The sequence below is a fragment of the Acanthochromis polyacanthus genome, chromosome 22, assembly GCF_021347895.1.
Source record: "Acanthochromis polyacanthus isolate Apoly-LR-REF ecotype Palm Island chromosome 22, KAUST_Apoly_ChrSc, whole genome shotgun sequence".
In the NCBI taxonomy this organism is placed as follows: Eukaryota; Metazoa; Chordata; class Actinopteri; family Pomacentridae; genus Acanthochromis; species Acanthochromis polyacanthus.
Genome location: NC_067134.1, coordinates 7,886,928 through 7,905,929, shown reverse-complemented (window position 1 = coordinate 7,905,929; position 19,002 = coordinate 7,886,928). Strand labels below are relative to the sequence as shown.

The 19,002-nt window shown below is 40.7% G+C and overlaps 1 protein-coding gene across 4 annotated transcripts; it reads right to left on the bottom strand.

Moving 5' to 3' along the window:
• Window positions 1-853: 853 nt before the first annotated feature.
• iqcb1 (IQ motif containing B1) lies at window positions 854-17,365 on the bottom strand. Of its 4 annotated transcripts, none has more exons than XM_051941723.1 (15): window positions 17,205-17,365; window positions 13,178-13,319; window positions 12,430-12,595; window positions 12,007-12,124; window positions 11,859-11,937; window positions 11,072-11,171; window positions 10,098-10,270; window positions 9,917-10,023; window positions 8,822-8,940; window positions 8,542-8,608; window positions 8,391-8,466; window positions 3,120-3,283; window positions 2,734-2,871; window positions 2,083-2,239; window positions 854-1,397 (listed from the first exon to the last, which is right to left on the bottom strand). In XM_051941723.1, exons 2-15 carry the CDS (start codon window positions 13,272-13,274, stop codon window positions 1,186-1,188), a joined length of 1,773 nt encoding a protein of 590 aa, XP_051797683.1. In that variant the 5' UTR covers window positions 13,275-13,319; window positions 17,205-17,365; the 3' UTR covers window positions 854-1,185. The 4 variants fall into 4 exon arrangements, with proteins under 4 accessions (XP_051797683.1, XP_051797680.1, XP_051797682.1 ...); XM_051941720.1 differs by having other exon boundaries at window positions 854-1,430; window positions 17,205-17,364; XM_051941722.1 differs by having other exon boundaries at window positions 854-1,430; window positions 12,430-12,592; window positions 17,205-17,364.
• Window positions 17,366-19,002: the final 1,637 nt, after the last annotated feature.

Here is a 19,002-nt window from a genome sequence, read left to right as displayed (position 1 = left end):
AGCACATGACTAGGCGAGAGCGGGAATCGAACCGCCAACCCTTTGATCATTGGACGACCCGCTCTACCACCTGAACCACAGCCGTCCGTCTGTTGTGGACAGACACCAGTGAGCTTCAGACCACAGCTGCTAACAGCTGCTTCTGCAATGGAGGCTTTGAACATGGACCAGTCAGACTCCATGTCCCCAACCTCCAACAGGATGCAGGAGAAACTCTTCCAGAGGTGGGAGATGAAAACCCCACAGACAGGGTCCATGATACGACTACAAAGTCCATCATGGACCTCTAGTCTAAGGTGTTCTGGTACCAGGTGCACTTATGAGGAACCTTCTGCTCCATCATGGTGTTTGTTATGACCAGTCCATGACTAGAACAGAAGTCCAAGAACAAAACACCACTCAGGTTCAGATCAGGCCGTTCCTCCCAATCACCTCCTCCAGGTTTCTCCATCATTGTCCACATGAGTGTTGAGGTCCTCCAGGAGAACTATGGAGTCTCCAGGTGGTACCCCTTCCAGGAACCTCCCAGAGACTCCAAGAAGGCCGAATGCTCTGAGCTGCTGTTGGTTCAGAACAACAGACTGCAGTCAGAGCGTTGTCAGCTCCTGAGTTTCCAAACAACCACCAGGACCTCTCACCCGGACAACTCCGGAGAAGAGGCTTCTCCTGGCTGTGCTTTCATTGGGGTTTGGTGAATCGCTCTCAGTCTGGTTCCTCCTCCAGGACCAGTTTTTCTAGGAGACCGGACCAGAGGCTGATGCCAGCAGAGCTCTCCAAGCTTCCACAGCGATAAGGGGGCGATTCAGCAGTGGGTTCTGAAGAAATTATTTTATGAAATCATATCTTCAGACAATTTTGTCAAAAATGTTTATTTGTGTATTTTTTAACGTACATTTTAAAAAGAACAAAAATCTGAATAATTGTCACCAAAACATCAGTGGAAATCCATAAAAACTCATTTTTAAACCCTTTGGTGATGATTTAACATCCCTGCCAACTTTGTAAAGCATCTGGAAATTAAATGTATGTTATTATTAATATTATTATTATTATTATTAAAAACCACATTTACCCACAAAAAACCCAAACTGAGTTTTTAAGTGTGAGAATTTGATCTGTTCTGTCTGCTAACGTTCAGTAATCCAGATGTGAGATGAATATTTTCACTGTTGAGTCCAGATAAAGTTAAAGCTTAGTTCCGTCCACCTCCCTGACTCCGCCCACATACAGCCCTCCAAGCTCCGCCTCCAGCTCCGCCTCCTGTGGGTGGGCGGGGCCTTCGTCCGTCCGTCCCAGCGTCCTCCACCAGGGCAGCCGCTCAGCCTGCAGGGCGGCGTTGTGGGCGTCACGGCCACGGGCGGCGATGGAACCAGACGGACTCAGGAAGGAGTCAGCGTCTGTCGCCGTGACAACAGAGAGGGGAGGGGCATCTGGGAGGTCACATGATTCAAGTTTCAGCAGGAAAATATGCAAACTGCGCACAACTAATTATCATACAACTGGATATTAACACAACTAATGATCATAAATCTGGATGTTAACAAAACAAAATATCAAACTTCTGGATGCTGATGGACCAAAAATAAAAAAATCTGGACGCAACAAAATTTGTATATTCATGTGTTAAAAATGAAAAAAAATTTGCATATTGCTGCAGCAAAACATTTCAACAGTAAAGTGGTAAAAATGTGGATAATAAAGCAACAAAAAGTTAAAATCTTTGATATTAATGAGCTCAGTGATGGAACTTTCGGGACGACTTCACATCTGTAAATACTTTAACTCATTTATAATTATAATTATTTCATCAAATGTCAAAGACCAACAACATGAGGAGAAATAACGGAGAACGTTCCAGGTTTTAGTCTTTAACAGTAACTTTACATGATGATGGTGCCGCCACCATGCTTCAGACTGAAACTGAAATTCAAACAGCCTCAATGAGGATGGATTTTAACGAAAATGTCTAAAAGTTTTTGATGTATGAAGATAAAATGTTGCTGTTGTGATTGTGTACATGTGTTGTTGTGTATCTCTGAGCAGCTTCAGCTGTGTGTGTTATGTTGTTGTGTTGTTGTGTACCTCTGAGCAGCTCCAGCTGTGTGTGGGTGTGAGCCATCAGAGCCTCCAGATGTTGATCCTCCTTCATTCGATCCAAACGTCTCTGAAGCTCCGACTGAAGCAGCTGCTGGACCTGGTGATGGAGGACTTTACACTGCTGTGGACTCACACAGGACGACTACAGAACACACACACACACACACACACACACACACACACACACACACACACACACACACACACACACACACATGTTTGTACTTCTATCTTAGTGAGGACATCCATAGGCGTAATGCATTTCCTAGAGCCTTACCCTAACCTTAACCATCACAACTGATTGCCTAACCCTAATCCTTACCCTAACCCTAACCAAACCTCAATTCATACCTGTTCTCTAAAAACAAGTCTTCACCCTCAAACATGGCTGTTTCAAAGTGAGGACCGGCCAAAATGTCCTCACTTCGTAAAAATGTCCTCACATTGATAGTTAAATGCAGAAAATGGTTCTCACAATGTAGCAAGTACAAGAACACACACACACACACACACACACACACACACACACACACACACACACACACACACACACACACACACACACACACACACACACACACGTCAGCGGAGCGCTAAGCATCATGGGTAACAGGTGTTTCCTAGAATGATTCTTACTCGGTTCACAGCGATGTGCTCCTCCACCTGACGCTTTAGCTCCGCCCTCCGGCTGTCTGTCAAACCTTCCTGACCAATCCAGAAAGCAGCAGTGGGCAGGGCCTTCGCTGCACGTCGCTCTTCTAGAAAACGACGGACCTGAACACAAAAACCTCGATATCAGTGGAAGAAAATGTCGAGAGTCTGGACCTCAACTCACTAAAACCTGAATATCAAGGCACCAAAACATCAAAAACCCGAATATTAATGTAGTAAAGAGTCTAAAACCTGAATTTTAATGTAGTAAAGAGTCTAAAACCTGGCTATGAGGGAATCTCAACATCAGAATTCTGGATGAGAACATGGCAAACCAGACATTTGGTCCTCACAGGTATAGCTAGACGTACCACTCTCTGCAGTGCCATGGCGGCCTGTTGTCGGTTGTGTGTCTCTCTCAGTGTGTGTCGCTGTGTGTTGTTGTAACGCTGTCGCTCTCTGAAGCCTCTCCAGAAGCTCTGGATCACCACGGCGGCTCGACGCTCCACCTCCTGCAGGTACGACGCCACCTGGTCTGGACACAAACACCTGACGTTTCACCTGGTTTGGTTTGAGTTCTAGGAACGTCCTGAGGAAGCTAGTTTAGGTTTCAGAAGGTTCTTCTCAGAGGTTGGGTTGATCTTCCTCTAATATCACAGAATAACTTCACAGGAACATTACTGGAAATGATAAATCTCCTTAGAAAGTCATACTTGATCTGCAAGAAGTTAATAAGAACCACATTCTACAGATTTAATGAACTGACAACATCAAAAACTTGGATATCAACTCACCAAACGGTAAAAACCTGGATATCAACAGATCAAAACATCAAAACCTGGATATTAGTGACCTAAAATGTAACAAAAACTGGATACTAGCCCACAAAAATGTCAAAACATGAATATTTGCTCAGGAGAACATCCAAGACTTGGATATTATGACATCAAAGTGTCAAAAATCCGTAGGACAGCGTTACGTTTAAACCGACTATTCAGTAAGAAAAGTCTGCTTTTACCTTGCTGACATGTTTCAATGGCATCTGCAGTCTTCTTCAGAGCGTCATCTGACGTGTGATGACGTGTTGATATGTTGATGACGTGTTTATGATGTGATGATGTGTTGACGTGTTGATGTGTTGATGATGTGTTGATGACTTGTTGACGTGATGATGTGTTGATGACGTGTTGACAACGTGATGACGTGTTAATGATGTGTTATGATGTGTGATGACGTGTTGATGCCGTGTTATGACATGTTGATGATGTGTCCTTTATATCTGGTGGTCTCGGGAGGATGGAATCCAGGTATCAGAGGGTGTATTCCCCCTCATCCCAGTTCATGGAGCAGCTCGCCCACTTCCTGATCTCCATGTCCTCCTTAATCCATCGTTTGTGTTTGTTGGTCTCAGATGTTAAAATTGTCCCCTTTTCCCAGTCCATGATGTGGATATTTCTTTTGCAGTGATCCATGATGGCTGATTTCTTGTTTTCTTGGTCGGCTTTTTCTTTTTGTGTTCTAGTGAGACGTCCAGTCATTTCCTTTTCGCATTCTGTCTGGTGTTCTCTTCTTGTGTTGAATGATCTTCCTGTTTCTCCAGTGTACGTTCTTTCACATGATTTGCATGGTATTTCGTAGATGATATTACATTTATTATCCGATTCTATCTTGTCTTTGGGATGGACTAATAGCTGCTGGAGTTTTGTGTGTGGTTTTACTGCTGTGTTAATGTTGTGTTTTCTCATTATAGGATGTATGGGTTCTGTTATCCCACAGATGTATGGAATGGTGATTAAGTCCATTTTTATTGTCCGATTTTTGTGTGTTTTGCTTTTGTTTGCTTTTGTTTTTTCTCTTTCTTTTCAGCTTGTTGAACTCGAACTCCAATGTCCTAGTTCGGGGGTTTGGATGCAATTTGTGCCGCTTCCACTCCATACCATACACTTAGAGTCAGATCTGGTGAAAGGGCAGGTGGTGGTGGGTGTTGCCTCTCGGTTTCCCATTGACAGGGTGTCCCTCATTTTGGGTAATGACTTGGCCGGAGGAAAAGTTCTTTTAAATCCAGAAGTTACTGCTGTCCCCATTCCAGAGCACCCAGATGAGCTGGAGCAGACATTTCCTGAAGTATTTCCTGTCTGCGCTGTCACCCGCGCTATGTCTGAAAAGTTTTATGGCTGGTGAAGGAAATGCAGACTTTTCATCAGCCGCTTCTTCTCCTTTTCGTTCTGTGGTTGCTCCAGCAGACCCGGTCGTTGGCTCCTCTGTGGCTGAGGACTTCAAAAAGCTGCATGTCTCGTGAGCAGCTTATGTTAGAACAAAGCGTGATGTGACTCTCTCAGCATCTTTTGATGCTGTTGTGTCTGAGTCTGAAGCTGAGAAGTTGTTCACTTGTTACTTTGTAAAGGATGGGGTATTAGTGCGTAAATGGACACTGCCGCATGCTGAAGCCGTGGTGAGTTCCCAGATGACAGAGGAACTGTCCGGTGCTGATGCTGCGGTGAGTTCCCAGGTGATGGAGGAGCTGTCCGGTGCTGACACCACGGTGAGTTCCTAGGTGACGGAGGAGCTGTCCGGTGCTGAAGCCACGGTGAGTTCCCAGGTGACGGAGGAGCTGTCCGGTGCTGACGCTGCGGTGAGTTCCTAGGTGACGGAGGAGCTGTCCGGTGCTGAAGCCACGGTGAGTTCCCAGGTGACGGAGGAGCTGTCCGGTGCTGACGCTGCGGTGAGTTCCCAGGTGACGGAGGAGCTGTCCGGTGCTGAAGCCATGGTGAGTTCCCAGGTGACAGAGGAGCTGTCCGGTGCTAAAGCCGCAGTGAGTTCCCAGGTGACAGAGGAGCTGTCCAGTGCTGAAGCCACGGTGAGTTCCAAGGTGACGGAGGAGCTGTCCGGTGCTGACGCTGCGGTGAGTTCCTAGGTGACGGAGGAGCTGTCCGGTGCTGACGCTGCGGTGAGTTCCCAGGTGACAGAGGAGCTGTCCGGTGCTGGAATCCTCGACGTGCTGCCCACGGCGGCCGCAGCTGACCTCAAGGACGTGGTGGGGCCGTCCCTAGCTGTGCTCCAAGGCAGACTGCAGAATTCTGCGATGTCTGAACTTGACGAGTGTTTTTTTTGCATCTCACTGAGCCCCAGTGTGAGGACGTGGTCCAGTTAATTAAATCGAACCTTTCATTGTTTTCTGATGTGCCCACACGAACTAACGTCCTTGAGCATGATAGAGATGTAGGTGACTCTCCTCCGATTAAACAGCATGCTTACCGGGTAAATCCGGAGAAGCGTGCTCGCCTACAACAGGTCGACTATATGCTGGAGAACGGCATTGCCAAACAGAGCTCCAGCTGGTGGAGTTCGCCGTGTCTCCTGGTGGTGAAGTCTGATCTTTCTGATCATTTTTGTACGGATTTCTGTAAAGTTAATGGTGTCACTCAGCCCGACTGTTACCCACTCTCTCGAATCGATAATTGTGTTGATAATGTCGGTCGTGCTACTTATGTAAAAAGGCTAGATCTCCTTAAAGGCTATTGGCAGGTACCTCTGACTCCGCACACCAAGGAGATAACTGCGTTTTTGCAATATACGGTCATGCCGTTCGGTGTAAGAAATGCCCCAGCGACTTTTCAGCATTTAGTTAACACTGTTTTGCAGGGTTTACCTGGTTGTGCGACCTACCTCGACAACATAGTGGTGCATTAGAGCTCGTGGGTGGACCATGTTCAGCAGCTGGAGGTGGTGTTTGCACGGCTACGTGACGCCAATCTGACCCTCAACTTGACGAAATGTGAATTTGGTCAGGCCACTGTCACTTATTTAGGAAAGGTTGTGGGTCGTGGGCAAGTCAGGCCAGTAGAGGCCAAGGTGGAGGCGATCTTGTCGTGCGTCTCGGTGTCAGCTGCGTCGTTTTCTGGGTATGGCGGGTTATTATCGCAGATTTTGTAAGAACTTTTCAGCTGTCTCCACCCTGCTCACAGACCTCCTCAGCCCAAAAAGGCAGTTTGATTGGTCAGACAAGTGTCAGCATTCTTTTGATTGTGTTAAAGCACTGTTATCGAAAGCCCCTGTTTTGGCTGCGCCAGGGTTTGACCGTCCGTTCAAACTAGCGGTAGACACAAGTGACGTAGGAGCCAGTGCTGTCCTCCTCCAGGACGATGTGGATGGTTTTGAGCATCCAATCTCCTATTTCTCAAAGAAATTCAACAGCCATCATTGTGCATACTCCACCAATGAGAAGGAGGCACTTGCCCTGGTTTTGGCCTTATTTCACTTTGAGGTGCATGTCGGCTCAAGCGCATGCCCAGTTATCATGTATACAGACCAGAACCCCTTGGTGTTCATTCAACAAATGCGGAATAAAAACCAGAGAATCATGTGCTGGTCGCTCTCGCTACAATTGTTTAATCTAGAGGTTAGGCATATTAGGGGTGAGAAGAATGTATCGGCGGATCCGTTGTCACGTGTATGTTGCATGTAGGTTGGGGCAAACCTCCACGCAACATCTTATGAGGGGGTGTTAGGTGTGGCTGGCTGCTGCCTCTCTCCTCGCTTTCTCTGATCTCAATCCCCCCTTCACCTGTGCAACTGCAGCACACCTGAGTGCTGTTGGCACTTAGGGAGGAGGAGGGTATGTAGGGAGGCAGGCGAGGGAGGCAGGCAGAGCAGAGGCATGAGCACCACAAAGCCACACGTCCTCCTCAGACAAACGTGTGAGGGTTTTTTGGTGTTTGTACAAACTTTCCTTTTGGTGACTAACCGTACGTTTTTTCATTTCAGGGATTTGATTAATTCTTCCCCCCATGCATGTTTAGATTGCTGTGTTTTGTTGTTTTAGTTTGGCTGTAGTTGCTGGTAGTCTTATTTTTGCTGTTTTCCTTTCGTAGCAGTTATTTTCGGTTATCTTTCGTAAATAAAGCTGATGTTTTTCCCTTCACCAACTCACCCTCCGTGTCTGTCCAGTTTATATGTTGCCGGTCTCTTTGTTGTTTGAGCCTTGATTTGTTCATTTTAAAGAGGCGGTAACACCGGAGTAATGTGATGATGTCGTCTACTGTGAGGTTTGTGTGTTGCTTCAGTGTCCTGTCCTTCATGAGTCGCTCTTGTACGATGTGTATTGTGACGTCTACGGGATTTTAGTGAATAATGAAACTATGTCATGTGATATGAGCATTTGGTCTTTTTCTACTGTAATATCGTTGAGTTATTGTCTAGTTGTTTGGAGTTCTGGCAGTGATGTTGTGATGTACCAAGGAGGGGTTTGATGATTTCTTCGGCAGGGCGTGGTCAGTCTGACAGACTCTGACAGACCTGTCAGACTGACCATGTGATAAAAAGGACACGTCATCACACGTCAGATGACGCTCTGAAGATGGCAGACACCATGAAAACACGTCCGAAAGGCAAAACCATCTTTTCTTACTGAATTTTCGGTTTAAAATTAACACTATCCTACAATAAGAAATAACAAAATGAACATTATCCAATTATTGTAAAAAAAAAAAAAACAAACCTGCTTATTACTGCACGAAAGCATGAAAACATGGAAGATCTGGCCCTAAAAGTCCATAAACCCGGACACTACTGCACCTTAAACGTTCTCTAACAGGAAGTCAGCAAGTTCTAAAGGCATCCAGGTGATAAATAACCGAGTTTACCAGGTGGAAGCAGCTGCAGCAGACGTCTCTGTTTCTGGTGGAACCTCCTCCTGGCCTGCTGACGCCTCACAAACACCTGGAACACATTCAGACACTTCAGAGAAACCATCCTGGAGGACAAGGAGCTCTACCTGGATGAAAGTGGACTCACCTGGTAGCTCAGCTCTTCCTGCCACCGCTGGACCTCCCTCTGCTGCTGCTGCTGTCTCCTCCGTGCTCTGACAACCAATAACACGACGTTACAGGAAGTTACCTCAGACAGGAAGCTACCTGTATCTACGACAGGAAGTTACCTGTATCTACGACAGGAAGTTACCTGTACCTCTAACAGGAAGTTACCTGTACCTCTAACAGGAAGTTACCTGTACATCAGACAGGAAGTTACCTGTACATCAGACAGGAAGTTACCTGTACATCAGACAGGAAGTTACCTGTATCTCCGCTGCAGGGCACCGACAGCTCGGTTCAAACTCTTCACTCGCCGTCGGGTTCGATAGGAACACCACGCCGCCTGGATGACACACACCGCTTGGACATGCTCAGTGCTGGCCTGCACACAAGGAGTCAGTTAACGATCTGATTGGATGGTGATGACATCATTCTGGAGCTTCCCTAACACTTACTGAAAACCTGATTATTTCAAATTAATATATAAATAATATAAACACAAAATATATTTTAAATTATTTTCTAAAAATGAAATCAATTTTTAAAATCTGATGGAACAATTTAAAATAAAATATTTAATTTTAATAGAAAAATCACATATTTTTAAAACACTGTTTTAAATACAAATGAAAAAATTTAAATTGAATAAATAACATAAATAACAAATAAATAACATAATATACATAATAAATACGGTAAATACAATATAAATAAAACATTTCAATTAAATGCAAAAAATGAAAATGTTTAAATTTAAGAAATTAAAGACATTTTCAAATACCTAGAAAATTTAAAAAAAAACTATTTTAAACGAAGCTAAAATGTAAATCAAAAGAATATCCTTTTAAAGAAATGTAGAATCAATATAAATGCTGATAATATTTTTTAAAATACCTCCAAAAAAATGTAATTTAAAATAATAAAAAAGATTACAAAATGTGAAGGAAAAAGCAATATTAGTGAATTTCAGATGCTAAAGAATATCTTTCACATTTTTAAAAACATGAACTATTTATTTAATATATAAACTCTGCATTTTAAAATGCATTTTAAGTATTAACAATATTTTTCTGCATTTTAAAACAGTGAGAATGCTTTTCAAATTTTTTAATTTTCAAAAAATAGACATATTAAACAAGAAAAGGCTTTTAAGATTATTTTTAAAAATTATAAAAATAATTATTATTTTTTAATTTTTACATTAAATTAATATTTTTAAAAATCCTGCAGATAAATAAATGTAAAACTCTTTTAAAATAAATATTATTTTACTTTAAAAATCAAATTTAATAATAAATGAGGAGTGAATTCACATCAAACAGGTTTTAGAAATGAAATAATTTAAAAAACAAAGTGACCTCAGAGTGACTCATCCTCTGCTCTGATTGGACGAGAGTGATCAGCTGATCCAGGTCCTGGTCGAAGCCCCGCCCCCTCCAGTCTTTGTCCAATAGGCTGTCCAGACCTGCAGACAGACGTATGGACAGGTGAGCTCTCAGTCCAGGTGACCCACAGACTCACCTGAGAGTGACCTCTGACCTCTGAAGCTGAGGAGGAGGGGCCGGAGGCGGAGCTTCAGCTGATTGGCCATGAGGAGGATTAGTGTGACCGAGGCTCTGCCCACCGCCGGGTCAGAGCTGAGAGCTAATTGGCCGACAGCTTCGTTGAGCAGCAGCAGGGCGGAGTCATCGCTGAGCTCAGACAGGAACTTCCTTTATGTCAAATAAAATAAAACGCAGGTAAATAAAAACAACGTAAACAGTTTTTAACAAAAACATTTAAACTTGCTTGATCATTTCTGAACTTTGATTTGTTTAGATTTTTTAAATAATTTTTGTATTTTAAATTCAAAATGAATTTGTATTTTGAATTAATATTTTTAAAGTTTTTTTATTTTAAATAAATTGCTATTTTTCAGTGACTTACATGTTTTTTGAATAATTTATATTTTATATTTTTTGTACTTTTGAATAAAGTTTTTTTAAATAAAATGCATTTCATTATTTTAAAGTAATTAAATTAATACTTTTTAACCAGAATTTAACAGTATTTCAAAACTTTCTGACTTCTCTCAATTCTTTACTTTTCTCATATTTGTAGCAGTTCAAATTTAAATGTTGAAAAATATTTCAGTATTTAAACAATTTATTCCATTCTATTTTTGTATTTCAGAACATTTTAAGTTTTATTTTTTATTATTAAAAATATTTTATGATAAATAAAACTTAGTCCGGTCATCTTGTATTAAAAATTAAATCAGCATTTAAACTATTTAAATTTCTTTAAAATATTTTTTACACACTTTCTATTTCTGAATTTCAGAATATAACTTTTTTAAAAAGATTTTTAGATTTTTTTTTAATTTTTAATTTGTTCAGATTTTAATAATGTAAAATTAAAATAATATTTTAGAACATTTTACTCTTGTCTTGATTTAAATTAACTTTATTGACCAAACACACACAAAGGATTTATTTCATGTATAAATAATAAAACATAAAGTCCTGTTCTACCTGTTGGTTGAGCAGATCTGAATCCACATCTGGACACACAGCAGCGTCACGGCAACATCATCACACATCTGGATCTGCTCGTAGTGGGCGGAGCTTAGGACTGCAGAAACAGGAAGCAGCCGTTAAAGTTTATATTTTACTTCCAATTTTGAAAGATTTAAAGAACAATTTCTGAATGTAATAATTTAAATTACTGAGTAATCAATGAAGACAAAGAAAAACCAATACATTACTTGAAACTACATAAAACGGTTTCATTTTTAAAATATTAAAATATTTTTTTACAACTAAAAACAAAAATGCAATTTAAATGAAACTAACAAAAAATGCTCTTAAACCACAAAAAAATTTAGATTAATAATTCAACTAATTATTTCTTCTGAAATATTAGAAAGAGAAAAGCTATTTTTTTTAAAAATGTTTGAAATAATTTAAATTATCAAAGAGACTAATTCACCAAGAATAAAACCAGATTAAATAACTGAATTTAAATCAAAACTGACCGTGGGGGGTGATCAATAATCAATAATCAGACTGACCGTGGGGGGTGATCAATAATCAATAATCAGACTGACCGTGGGGGGTGATCAATAATCAATAATCAGACTGACCGTGGGGGTGATCAATAATCAATAATCAGACTGACCGTGGGGGTGATCAATAATCAATAATCAGACTGACCGTGGGGGGTGATCAATAATCAATAATCAGACTGACCGTGGGGGTGATCAATAATCAATAATCAGACTGACCGTGGGGGTGATCAATAATCAGTAATCAGACTGACTGTGGGGGGTGAGGTGTGTCTGATCCTCCAGAAGTCGACCGACTGAATCCTTCATCGTCTTCCTGAACTGAGACCAACACTGGAGAAACACAGCAGAGTTATTTTAACGTTCCTCCGACGTTTCCCACAAACACTGAATGGTCCTCACCTCCGACCGCCTCATCAGCTGACCGGCCAATGAGAGCACAGCGTCCATGACTGAAGGCAGGAACAGCCTATGGAACGCCTCTGAGTGTCGGCCAGGTTTGACGCCGACGCAGCAGCAGCTGGACAGGAAAAATAATTAACAATAATTTAAAAAATGCTCAAATGATTTTAAAATAATTTAAAAATACTTTAAGAATAATTTTTAAAAATAATAAAAATAATTTAAACATAATAAAAAATTTTTAAAGCATTTAATTAGGAACAAATCAAAACTAAAATTCCGAAATTAAAAATAATGCCGCTACAAAGAAATAAATATTTGGCATCCCTAAATCAACGTTTTTACTGATAGGATCAAAACCATTTTTATGCTCTTAAATGACTTTCTCTTCCTCAGTAAAAACCAGAGCTCCACCTGTCCTACCAGGTGAGGTGGGCCAGCGTTGCCATGGCGCTCCAGTCGTTCTGCAGCTTCCTGAGGTTCAGAGCGGCGACGCAGAGATTCAGGACCCCACTGAGATACAAACGAGACTTCAGGAGGGATGAGGAGACGCCGCCGTCCGGTTGGAGAGCCGCCGAGTTCAGAGCTTCTGAAATAAACAGGAAGTAAACAGGAAACAAGCAGGAAATAAACAGGAAGTAAACAGGAAACAAGCAGGAAATAAACAGGAAGTAAACGGGAAACAAGCAGGAAATAAACAGGAAGTAAGTGGTGGAAAAAAAAACAGGGAAATACAGGAAGGGAACAGGAAATAAACAGGAAAATAAAAACAGGAAATAAACTGGAAATAAACTGGAAGATAAAACAGGAAAAAACAGGCAGAAAAAACAGGAAATAAACAGTAAAATAAAACAGGAAAAAAAGGGAAAAACAATAAACAACCAAGTGAAAAAAATGGAAATAAACATGAAACAAACAAGAAGTGAACAGGAAATAAACAGGAAAATGAAACAAGAAAATAAAACAGGAAAAAACAGAAAATAAACAGTAAAACAAGAAAAAACAGGGAAAAACAAGAAACAACCAAGGGAAAAAAATGGAAATAAACATGAAATAAACAGGAAGTCAACAGGAAATAAACAGTGGAAAAAGCAGAGAAAATACAGGAGATTAACAGGAAATAAACAGGAAACAATAGGTGAACAGACAGACAGACAGGAAGTTGTCTCACTGCTTAAGCTGCTGTTCAGAAGGTTGATTCTCTGCTCCTGGTCCAGATCTTCATTCTCAAGCTTCCTCTTCAGCTCCTGAAGCTCCTCCTCCTCCATGACTGCACTCAGGTGAGGATCTACCTGAACAGGAGGGTTAGCGACCTGTAGAAGAAAGTCCTGATGAGGCTGAACCTTCAGGACGAACTCAGGGAACAAACGTCCTCGATGCTGTGTTCAATAAATATACACTACATATATAGTATATATTTAATATATATACTATACATATACACACCACTATAGCTCCTCCTCCTCCTCTGTCTCCTACTCATGTCTCCACAGCTGCAGCCACTTCCCTTCTAGAACCTGTACCTTTCTCTGTCACAGAGACAGGGCTGATGTTGGAGCTTCAGAGACTTTGCTCTGGGAAGGCAGCTGGCCCAGATGGTGTATGTCCAAGACTGCTTAAAGACTCTGCTGCACAACTGTATCAACCTCTCCACAGGATCTTCAACCTAAGTCTACAGCTGGGGCGAGTGCCTGCTCTATGGAAAACATCCTGTATCGTACCGGTACCAAAAATCAAATGTCCGGCTGAACTAAATGACTACAGACCTATTGCTCTGACCTCACACATCATGAAAACTCTGGAGCGGCTGGTTTTACGTCTACTGAGGCTTGAGGTCAAAGACAAACTCGATTCCTTGCAGTTTGCTTACAAAGAACACATTGGAGTGGATGATGCCATCCTCTTCATGCTTTACCGTGCCCTGTCTCATCTGGAGGAACCTGGAGTTTATGTGAAAATCATGTTCTTTGATTTTTCAAACGCATTCAACTCCATCCAACCCACCATCCTCAAAGACAAGCTCACAGAGATGGGAGTGGATCTTTCCTGTGTTTCATGGATCACAGATTACCTGACAGGAAGGCTGCAGTTTGTCAGGCTGGGGAACTGTGTTTCTGGGACATTAATGAGTAGTACTGGGGCTCCACAAGGAACAGTCCTGGCTCCATTCCTGTTCACACTGTATACATGTGACTTCAAATACAGGACTGAGTCCTGCCACATTCAGAAATACTCTGATGACACTGCTATCGTGGCATGTATCAGAAATGGACATGAGGCTGAATACAGAGATCTGATAAGTGCCTTCAGTGACTGGAGTCACAAAAACTGCTGCTACTCAACGCCTCAAAGACAAAGGAAATGATCATAGATTTCCACAGATCCAAACCTCCTCTTCAGCCAGTGAACACTCGTGGACATGGAGATGGTGACATCATATAAATATTTAGATGTCCACCTTGATAATAAGTTGGACTGGTCTACAAACGTAGACTTCATCTACAAAAAGGGCCAGAGCCGACTTTATTGCCTCAGAAGACTTCGATCACTAGACATCTGCAGTAAGATGCTGCAGATGTTTTATCAGTCTGTGGTAGCAGGTGTCCTGTTTTATGCTGCAGTCTGCTGGGGAGGCAGCATAAAACAGAAGGATGAAAGGCGTCTGAACAAACTGATTAAAAAAGCTGCTCTGTGGTTGGAATCAGATTGAAGTCATTGGAGGATGAGGTGGAGAGACGGACACTGAGCAAGATGGAGGCCATTCTGACAAACATGGATCATCCACTTCATATCTGCCTCAGAGAACAACGAAACATCAGTGGACGGCTCCTATCCCTGTGCTGGCAGAAAGGACTGAAAGATTCAGGAAATCTTTCTACCATCAGCAATCAGACTATTTAATTTAAAAGCAAAAAGATGAGACCAGACAACTGAATTTCCCTTCAGGGATGATTAAAGTTATTGTAATGTAAAACTTCACAAAGCTTCAGGAAAAACTACATATTAACATTTTGTACCATTTTGTGTCTCTTTGTGGCAGTTTTGTGTCACATTTTGGTAATTTTGTGTCATAATTTGATAGTCTGGACGTCACTGCTGCCTTTCTGAATCTCATTTTAGTCAATTGACATGTCTTTATTTTCGACTTGTTTATTTTTGTGGTCATGCTGTCTTTTTGTAAAAGTTTTGTGTTTCAAACTACACATCTACGCATGTTTTCCATCATTTTGCGTCAATTTTTTCTTGTTTTGCATCTCTTTTCTGCCTCTATTGTGGTGATTTTTCATGTTTTTGTGTTTCACGTCAGTAAAAGTAGAAATATTTCCATCTGAACGTTCCGTTCAACAACAGGTCGCTGTAACAAACAGGTGAAACCAGAAGCTGCAGGTGTGTGAACGGACTCACCTGAAGCTCTGCTGCAGCGCCGGTGTTCAAGATTAACTGGTGATCCGATCAACTGGTGATTCCAGCGTTTCTGAGACAGATGTTTCGTAGGCGTGGCTTTTCAGGACCCCTTACCGACTAACCAGGAAATAAACAATGGAACAACTTTGCTTCTAAAAATGAAATTTCTGCTGTTTTATTCATTTTGGTCCTGACAAAAATAGCTGGAAATAAGTCGAGTTCTCATCGTAAGAGTCATGTGCTGTCAGGCAACAATAAAGAAAACTACATAACCGCGGTTGGAACTAGTGGAGCTGTGATCACTGTTAAAACCTGTCAAAGCAGCAGACAGGAGACCAAGACACGATGTTCACGTTATTTAACAAGAAGTTCACCAAGCTGTGTGATAACAGAATGCCGAAGTGTTGCAGTATAACATTAATATACTGATACAGTATTGGCAGGTTTAGATCACATTGTAGCTACACTGTCTTATTTAAATAACACAAATGTCAAAATTTGACCAAAACAGCCCAGCAGTATTTAAGGTATTGGATTTGAAATGCAGCAGTTTAGCAAAATTCACAGGACATTCATGTTCAAACCAGCAGCAGAACTTTGTTGTGTCATACTACTCTAAACTGACATGTCACTGAGAAAAGACACCGATTCCTTTCAGTATATCACATACACTGGGAAATTAGCTCAGGTGACTGAACAGGAGATCTATAAACAGGAACATAAACCTGATGCAGTGGACCGGGTTCTCCAGCTCACGGCTTTCTGCTGTAGGTTTTCTCCCTACTTTTCCGTCCGTCTCTCTACTTACCTGTCACATAAAGCTAATAAAAAGAAAAACAAACATTTATTCACAGCTATTGGTAGTCATAAGTATATATAAGTGTAAAGGTGTTCAGTGAAGAGGCAGTTTTTAGTCTGAGAGGGAATCTGCAGATGGAACTTAGTGTGGAACAATTCAGCAATATGATCTTATTTGGTCTGTTTTTATTCATTCTTATTTTATTGTTTCACGTCTTGAGTTGTGAGATCTTGTTTGAAACAGCAGCTAGCTATATAGTTCAAGGGTGGGCTCGTTAAGGTTTGGTAGAATAAATATAATCGACTCTATTATTGTTCTAGGTCTTTAGAAATAAAAAAAAACTTTAGTTTTGTGTTCTGTAAAGTCAGTGCATTTAATTCACAATGCATTGATTCTGGTTGCACTGGTTGCAATATTGATTATAACTTGCAGTGCCCCAGTAAAATCAATAAATCCTGAATGGGGGGGTAGATGAAGCATATCAACGTTCTGAAAGCTGGAATGTGAAATCTCTGGTTAGAATGTGGTCAGATGGTTTAAATGATGTCATTGTTTTACTTAAAATCTGTTTGTCTGTCTGACCGTCGGACTGAGGCCACAGACTGTCACCAGTTAATGTGATGGAGATCGTCACACTCTACCACAGTGAAGCGATATTTCCACTCCGTTAGGTGGAAGTCTTCATTAAACCAAGTATTTTATTGGTAGATTGAACACCCGTGAGTCCATACAGAGCAATAACGACAATGTTAAAGCTGCAACAAGAACATTTAGGAACAGTTTATTGACGTCTGTGTGTTTTGAACAGGCACCGGTACAGTCATCTATGCTATGTATTGACGTTGTAACAGCTGCCTCGCTCATTGAATTTCACCAGTTGATCGAAACACCAGTTAATCTTGAACACCGGCTCGCAGCTAACGGCTCGAGCTGCCGGTTCGTCGTCTTTTACGAACATTACCGGACATTACCGGACGTGAAAAGTTCCGTTTACCTGTTAAAAGACGTTTCCGTTCACTGGTCCGGCTCTTAAAGTTGATTTAAAACCGCCACTGACCTTCAAAACTCAGCTAAAGTTAGCTGCTAGCAGCGAGAAGACGCTGATTTGTTTCTACGGTAACGTGACGTCATGACGCAAGGGGCACGCACAGCCATCCAAATCCTAAAACTTTATTGACACTGAACAACAGCAGCAGACTACAACCGGAACATTTATTTATTAATTAAAATAAATGAGCTTTGAAATTCTCATTAAGCTCAAACTGAATATACATTTGAATATTTTAAATCTAAAATAAAGACTAAATTTGTAAAATAACAGTAATGTAAATTTAAATTACATATATAAAAATATTTTAAAGACTATTTCTAAAATTAAAACGCTTCAAAGCAGAAATATGTATTTAGAGAAATTCTAAAATTTATTAATTTTAAAAAATGATTCTTTTAAAATATTAAAATATCTTAAATTGAAAATGAATTATCTCTAAAACAATAATAATAGCAATTATACAAATAATAGTAATAATTTATTCGCAAACATTGAGATAAATGAAATTATAATTTCAAACACATTTTTTTATTTGACTCATTTCAATTACAAAACCTATATTTAGTGAGCAACTTTAAAATATTTAACAGGAAAAATGCTTTTTTTAATGTAATGTTTCCTTCCTTTTTGTAAAAAAAAAATTAACCTGTGTTAGGATTTATTTTTAAGGTACTACGAACTGAACACTGAAACTGATGTTACATATGAGTGTTACAATACTGATAATAATAACCATTTAATATGCAGTGAATCCATGAGCTGTGTGACCTTTAAAAGAGATGGAGCTAAGCTCTAACTAATAATTACTAATAAACAGCTTATTGGAGGGAAATAGTTTGTCTTCCATCTCAAATAACAAACACGATCAACACCTAACAAATGATGAAATGTTTAAATGTGAATAAAAATGTAAAGGAATTAAATGTGTGAAATGTTTCCTGTGAGCTCTTCTGTTCGGCCTCCAGGCGGCGCTGCAGCTTCTTTCTTCATCTGATATTATTTATGAAAACAGAAAAGAAAGTTTAAACGAATTTATCTATGAGAACTCTGATTAATCTCACGTCAGTTTAAGAGTTTTAAATATTTGTATGATTTATTGTTAGTTTTTATTTAAACTTTTTGGATGAAATTGTAAATGAAAATTTATTATCATTATTATGATAATCATAGTTTATTATCACTAGTGCTGTGTTGATTTTCCTTTTCTCTTTGAAATAATTTATTATCCTTGTTGCTCTTCTTATTTATCTACATAATATAATATAATATAGCTGTTATTGATTATTGATTACTGTTCTCTGGTCTGTTTTCTCAGAGCTCCAGCTACATTCCAGCTCCGCCTCCAGCTGATCACCTGGCCGTCTCCTCAGGTGAGAACATTCCTGGAGCAGCAGGTAGCAGCAGGTAGAGCAGAAATGTGGTCAGAGATGAGGAAGACATGAAGCTGGAGACATCTGGACTGCTGCTGCTGGTGGTGATGGTGATGGAGGTGGAGGAGGTCTGCTGCTGCTGCTGGTGGTGATGGTGATGGAGGTGGAGGAGGTCTGCTGCAACGCTGCTGCTGCTGCAGGTAAGACGTGTGACACCTGGATAAAAGTTCAGGTTGTTTTGTGTGTCTGTGGTTGTTTTGTGTCTCTTTGTGGTGGTTTTGTGTCTCTTTGTGGTTGTTTTGTGTGTCTGTGATGGTTTTGTGTGTCTTTGTGGTTGTTTTGTGTCTCTTTGTGGTTGTTTTGTGTCTCTT

Bases quoted from the DNA above. Each gene is read 5' to 3' on its own strand.
- iqcb1 (XM_051941720.1), bottom strand. From the start codon at position 13,274: ATGGAGGAGGAGGAGCTTCAGGAGCTGAAGAGGAAGCTTGAGAATGAA. The intron at 11,172-11,858 runs GTCAGTCTGATT...CTGTTTCTGCAG, and splicing joins GACACACCTCACCCCCCACA to TCCTAAGCTCCGCCCACTAC. The intron at 10,024-10,097 runs GTCAGAGGTCAC...GTCTGTCTGCAG, and splicing joins CCTCCTCCTCAGCTTCAGAG to GTCTGGACAGCCTATTGGAC.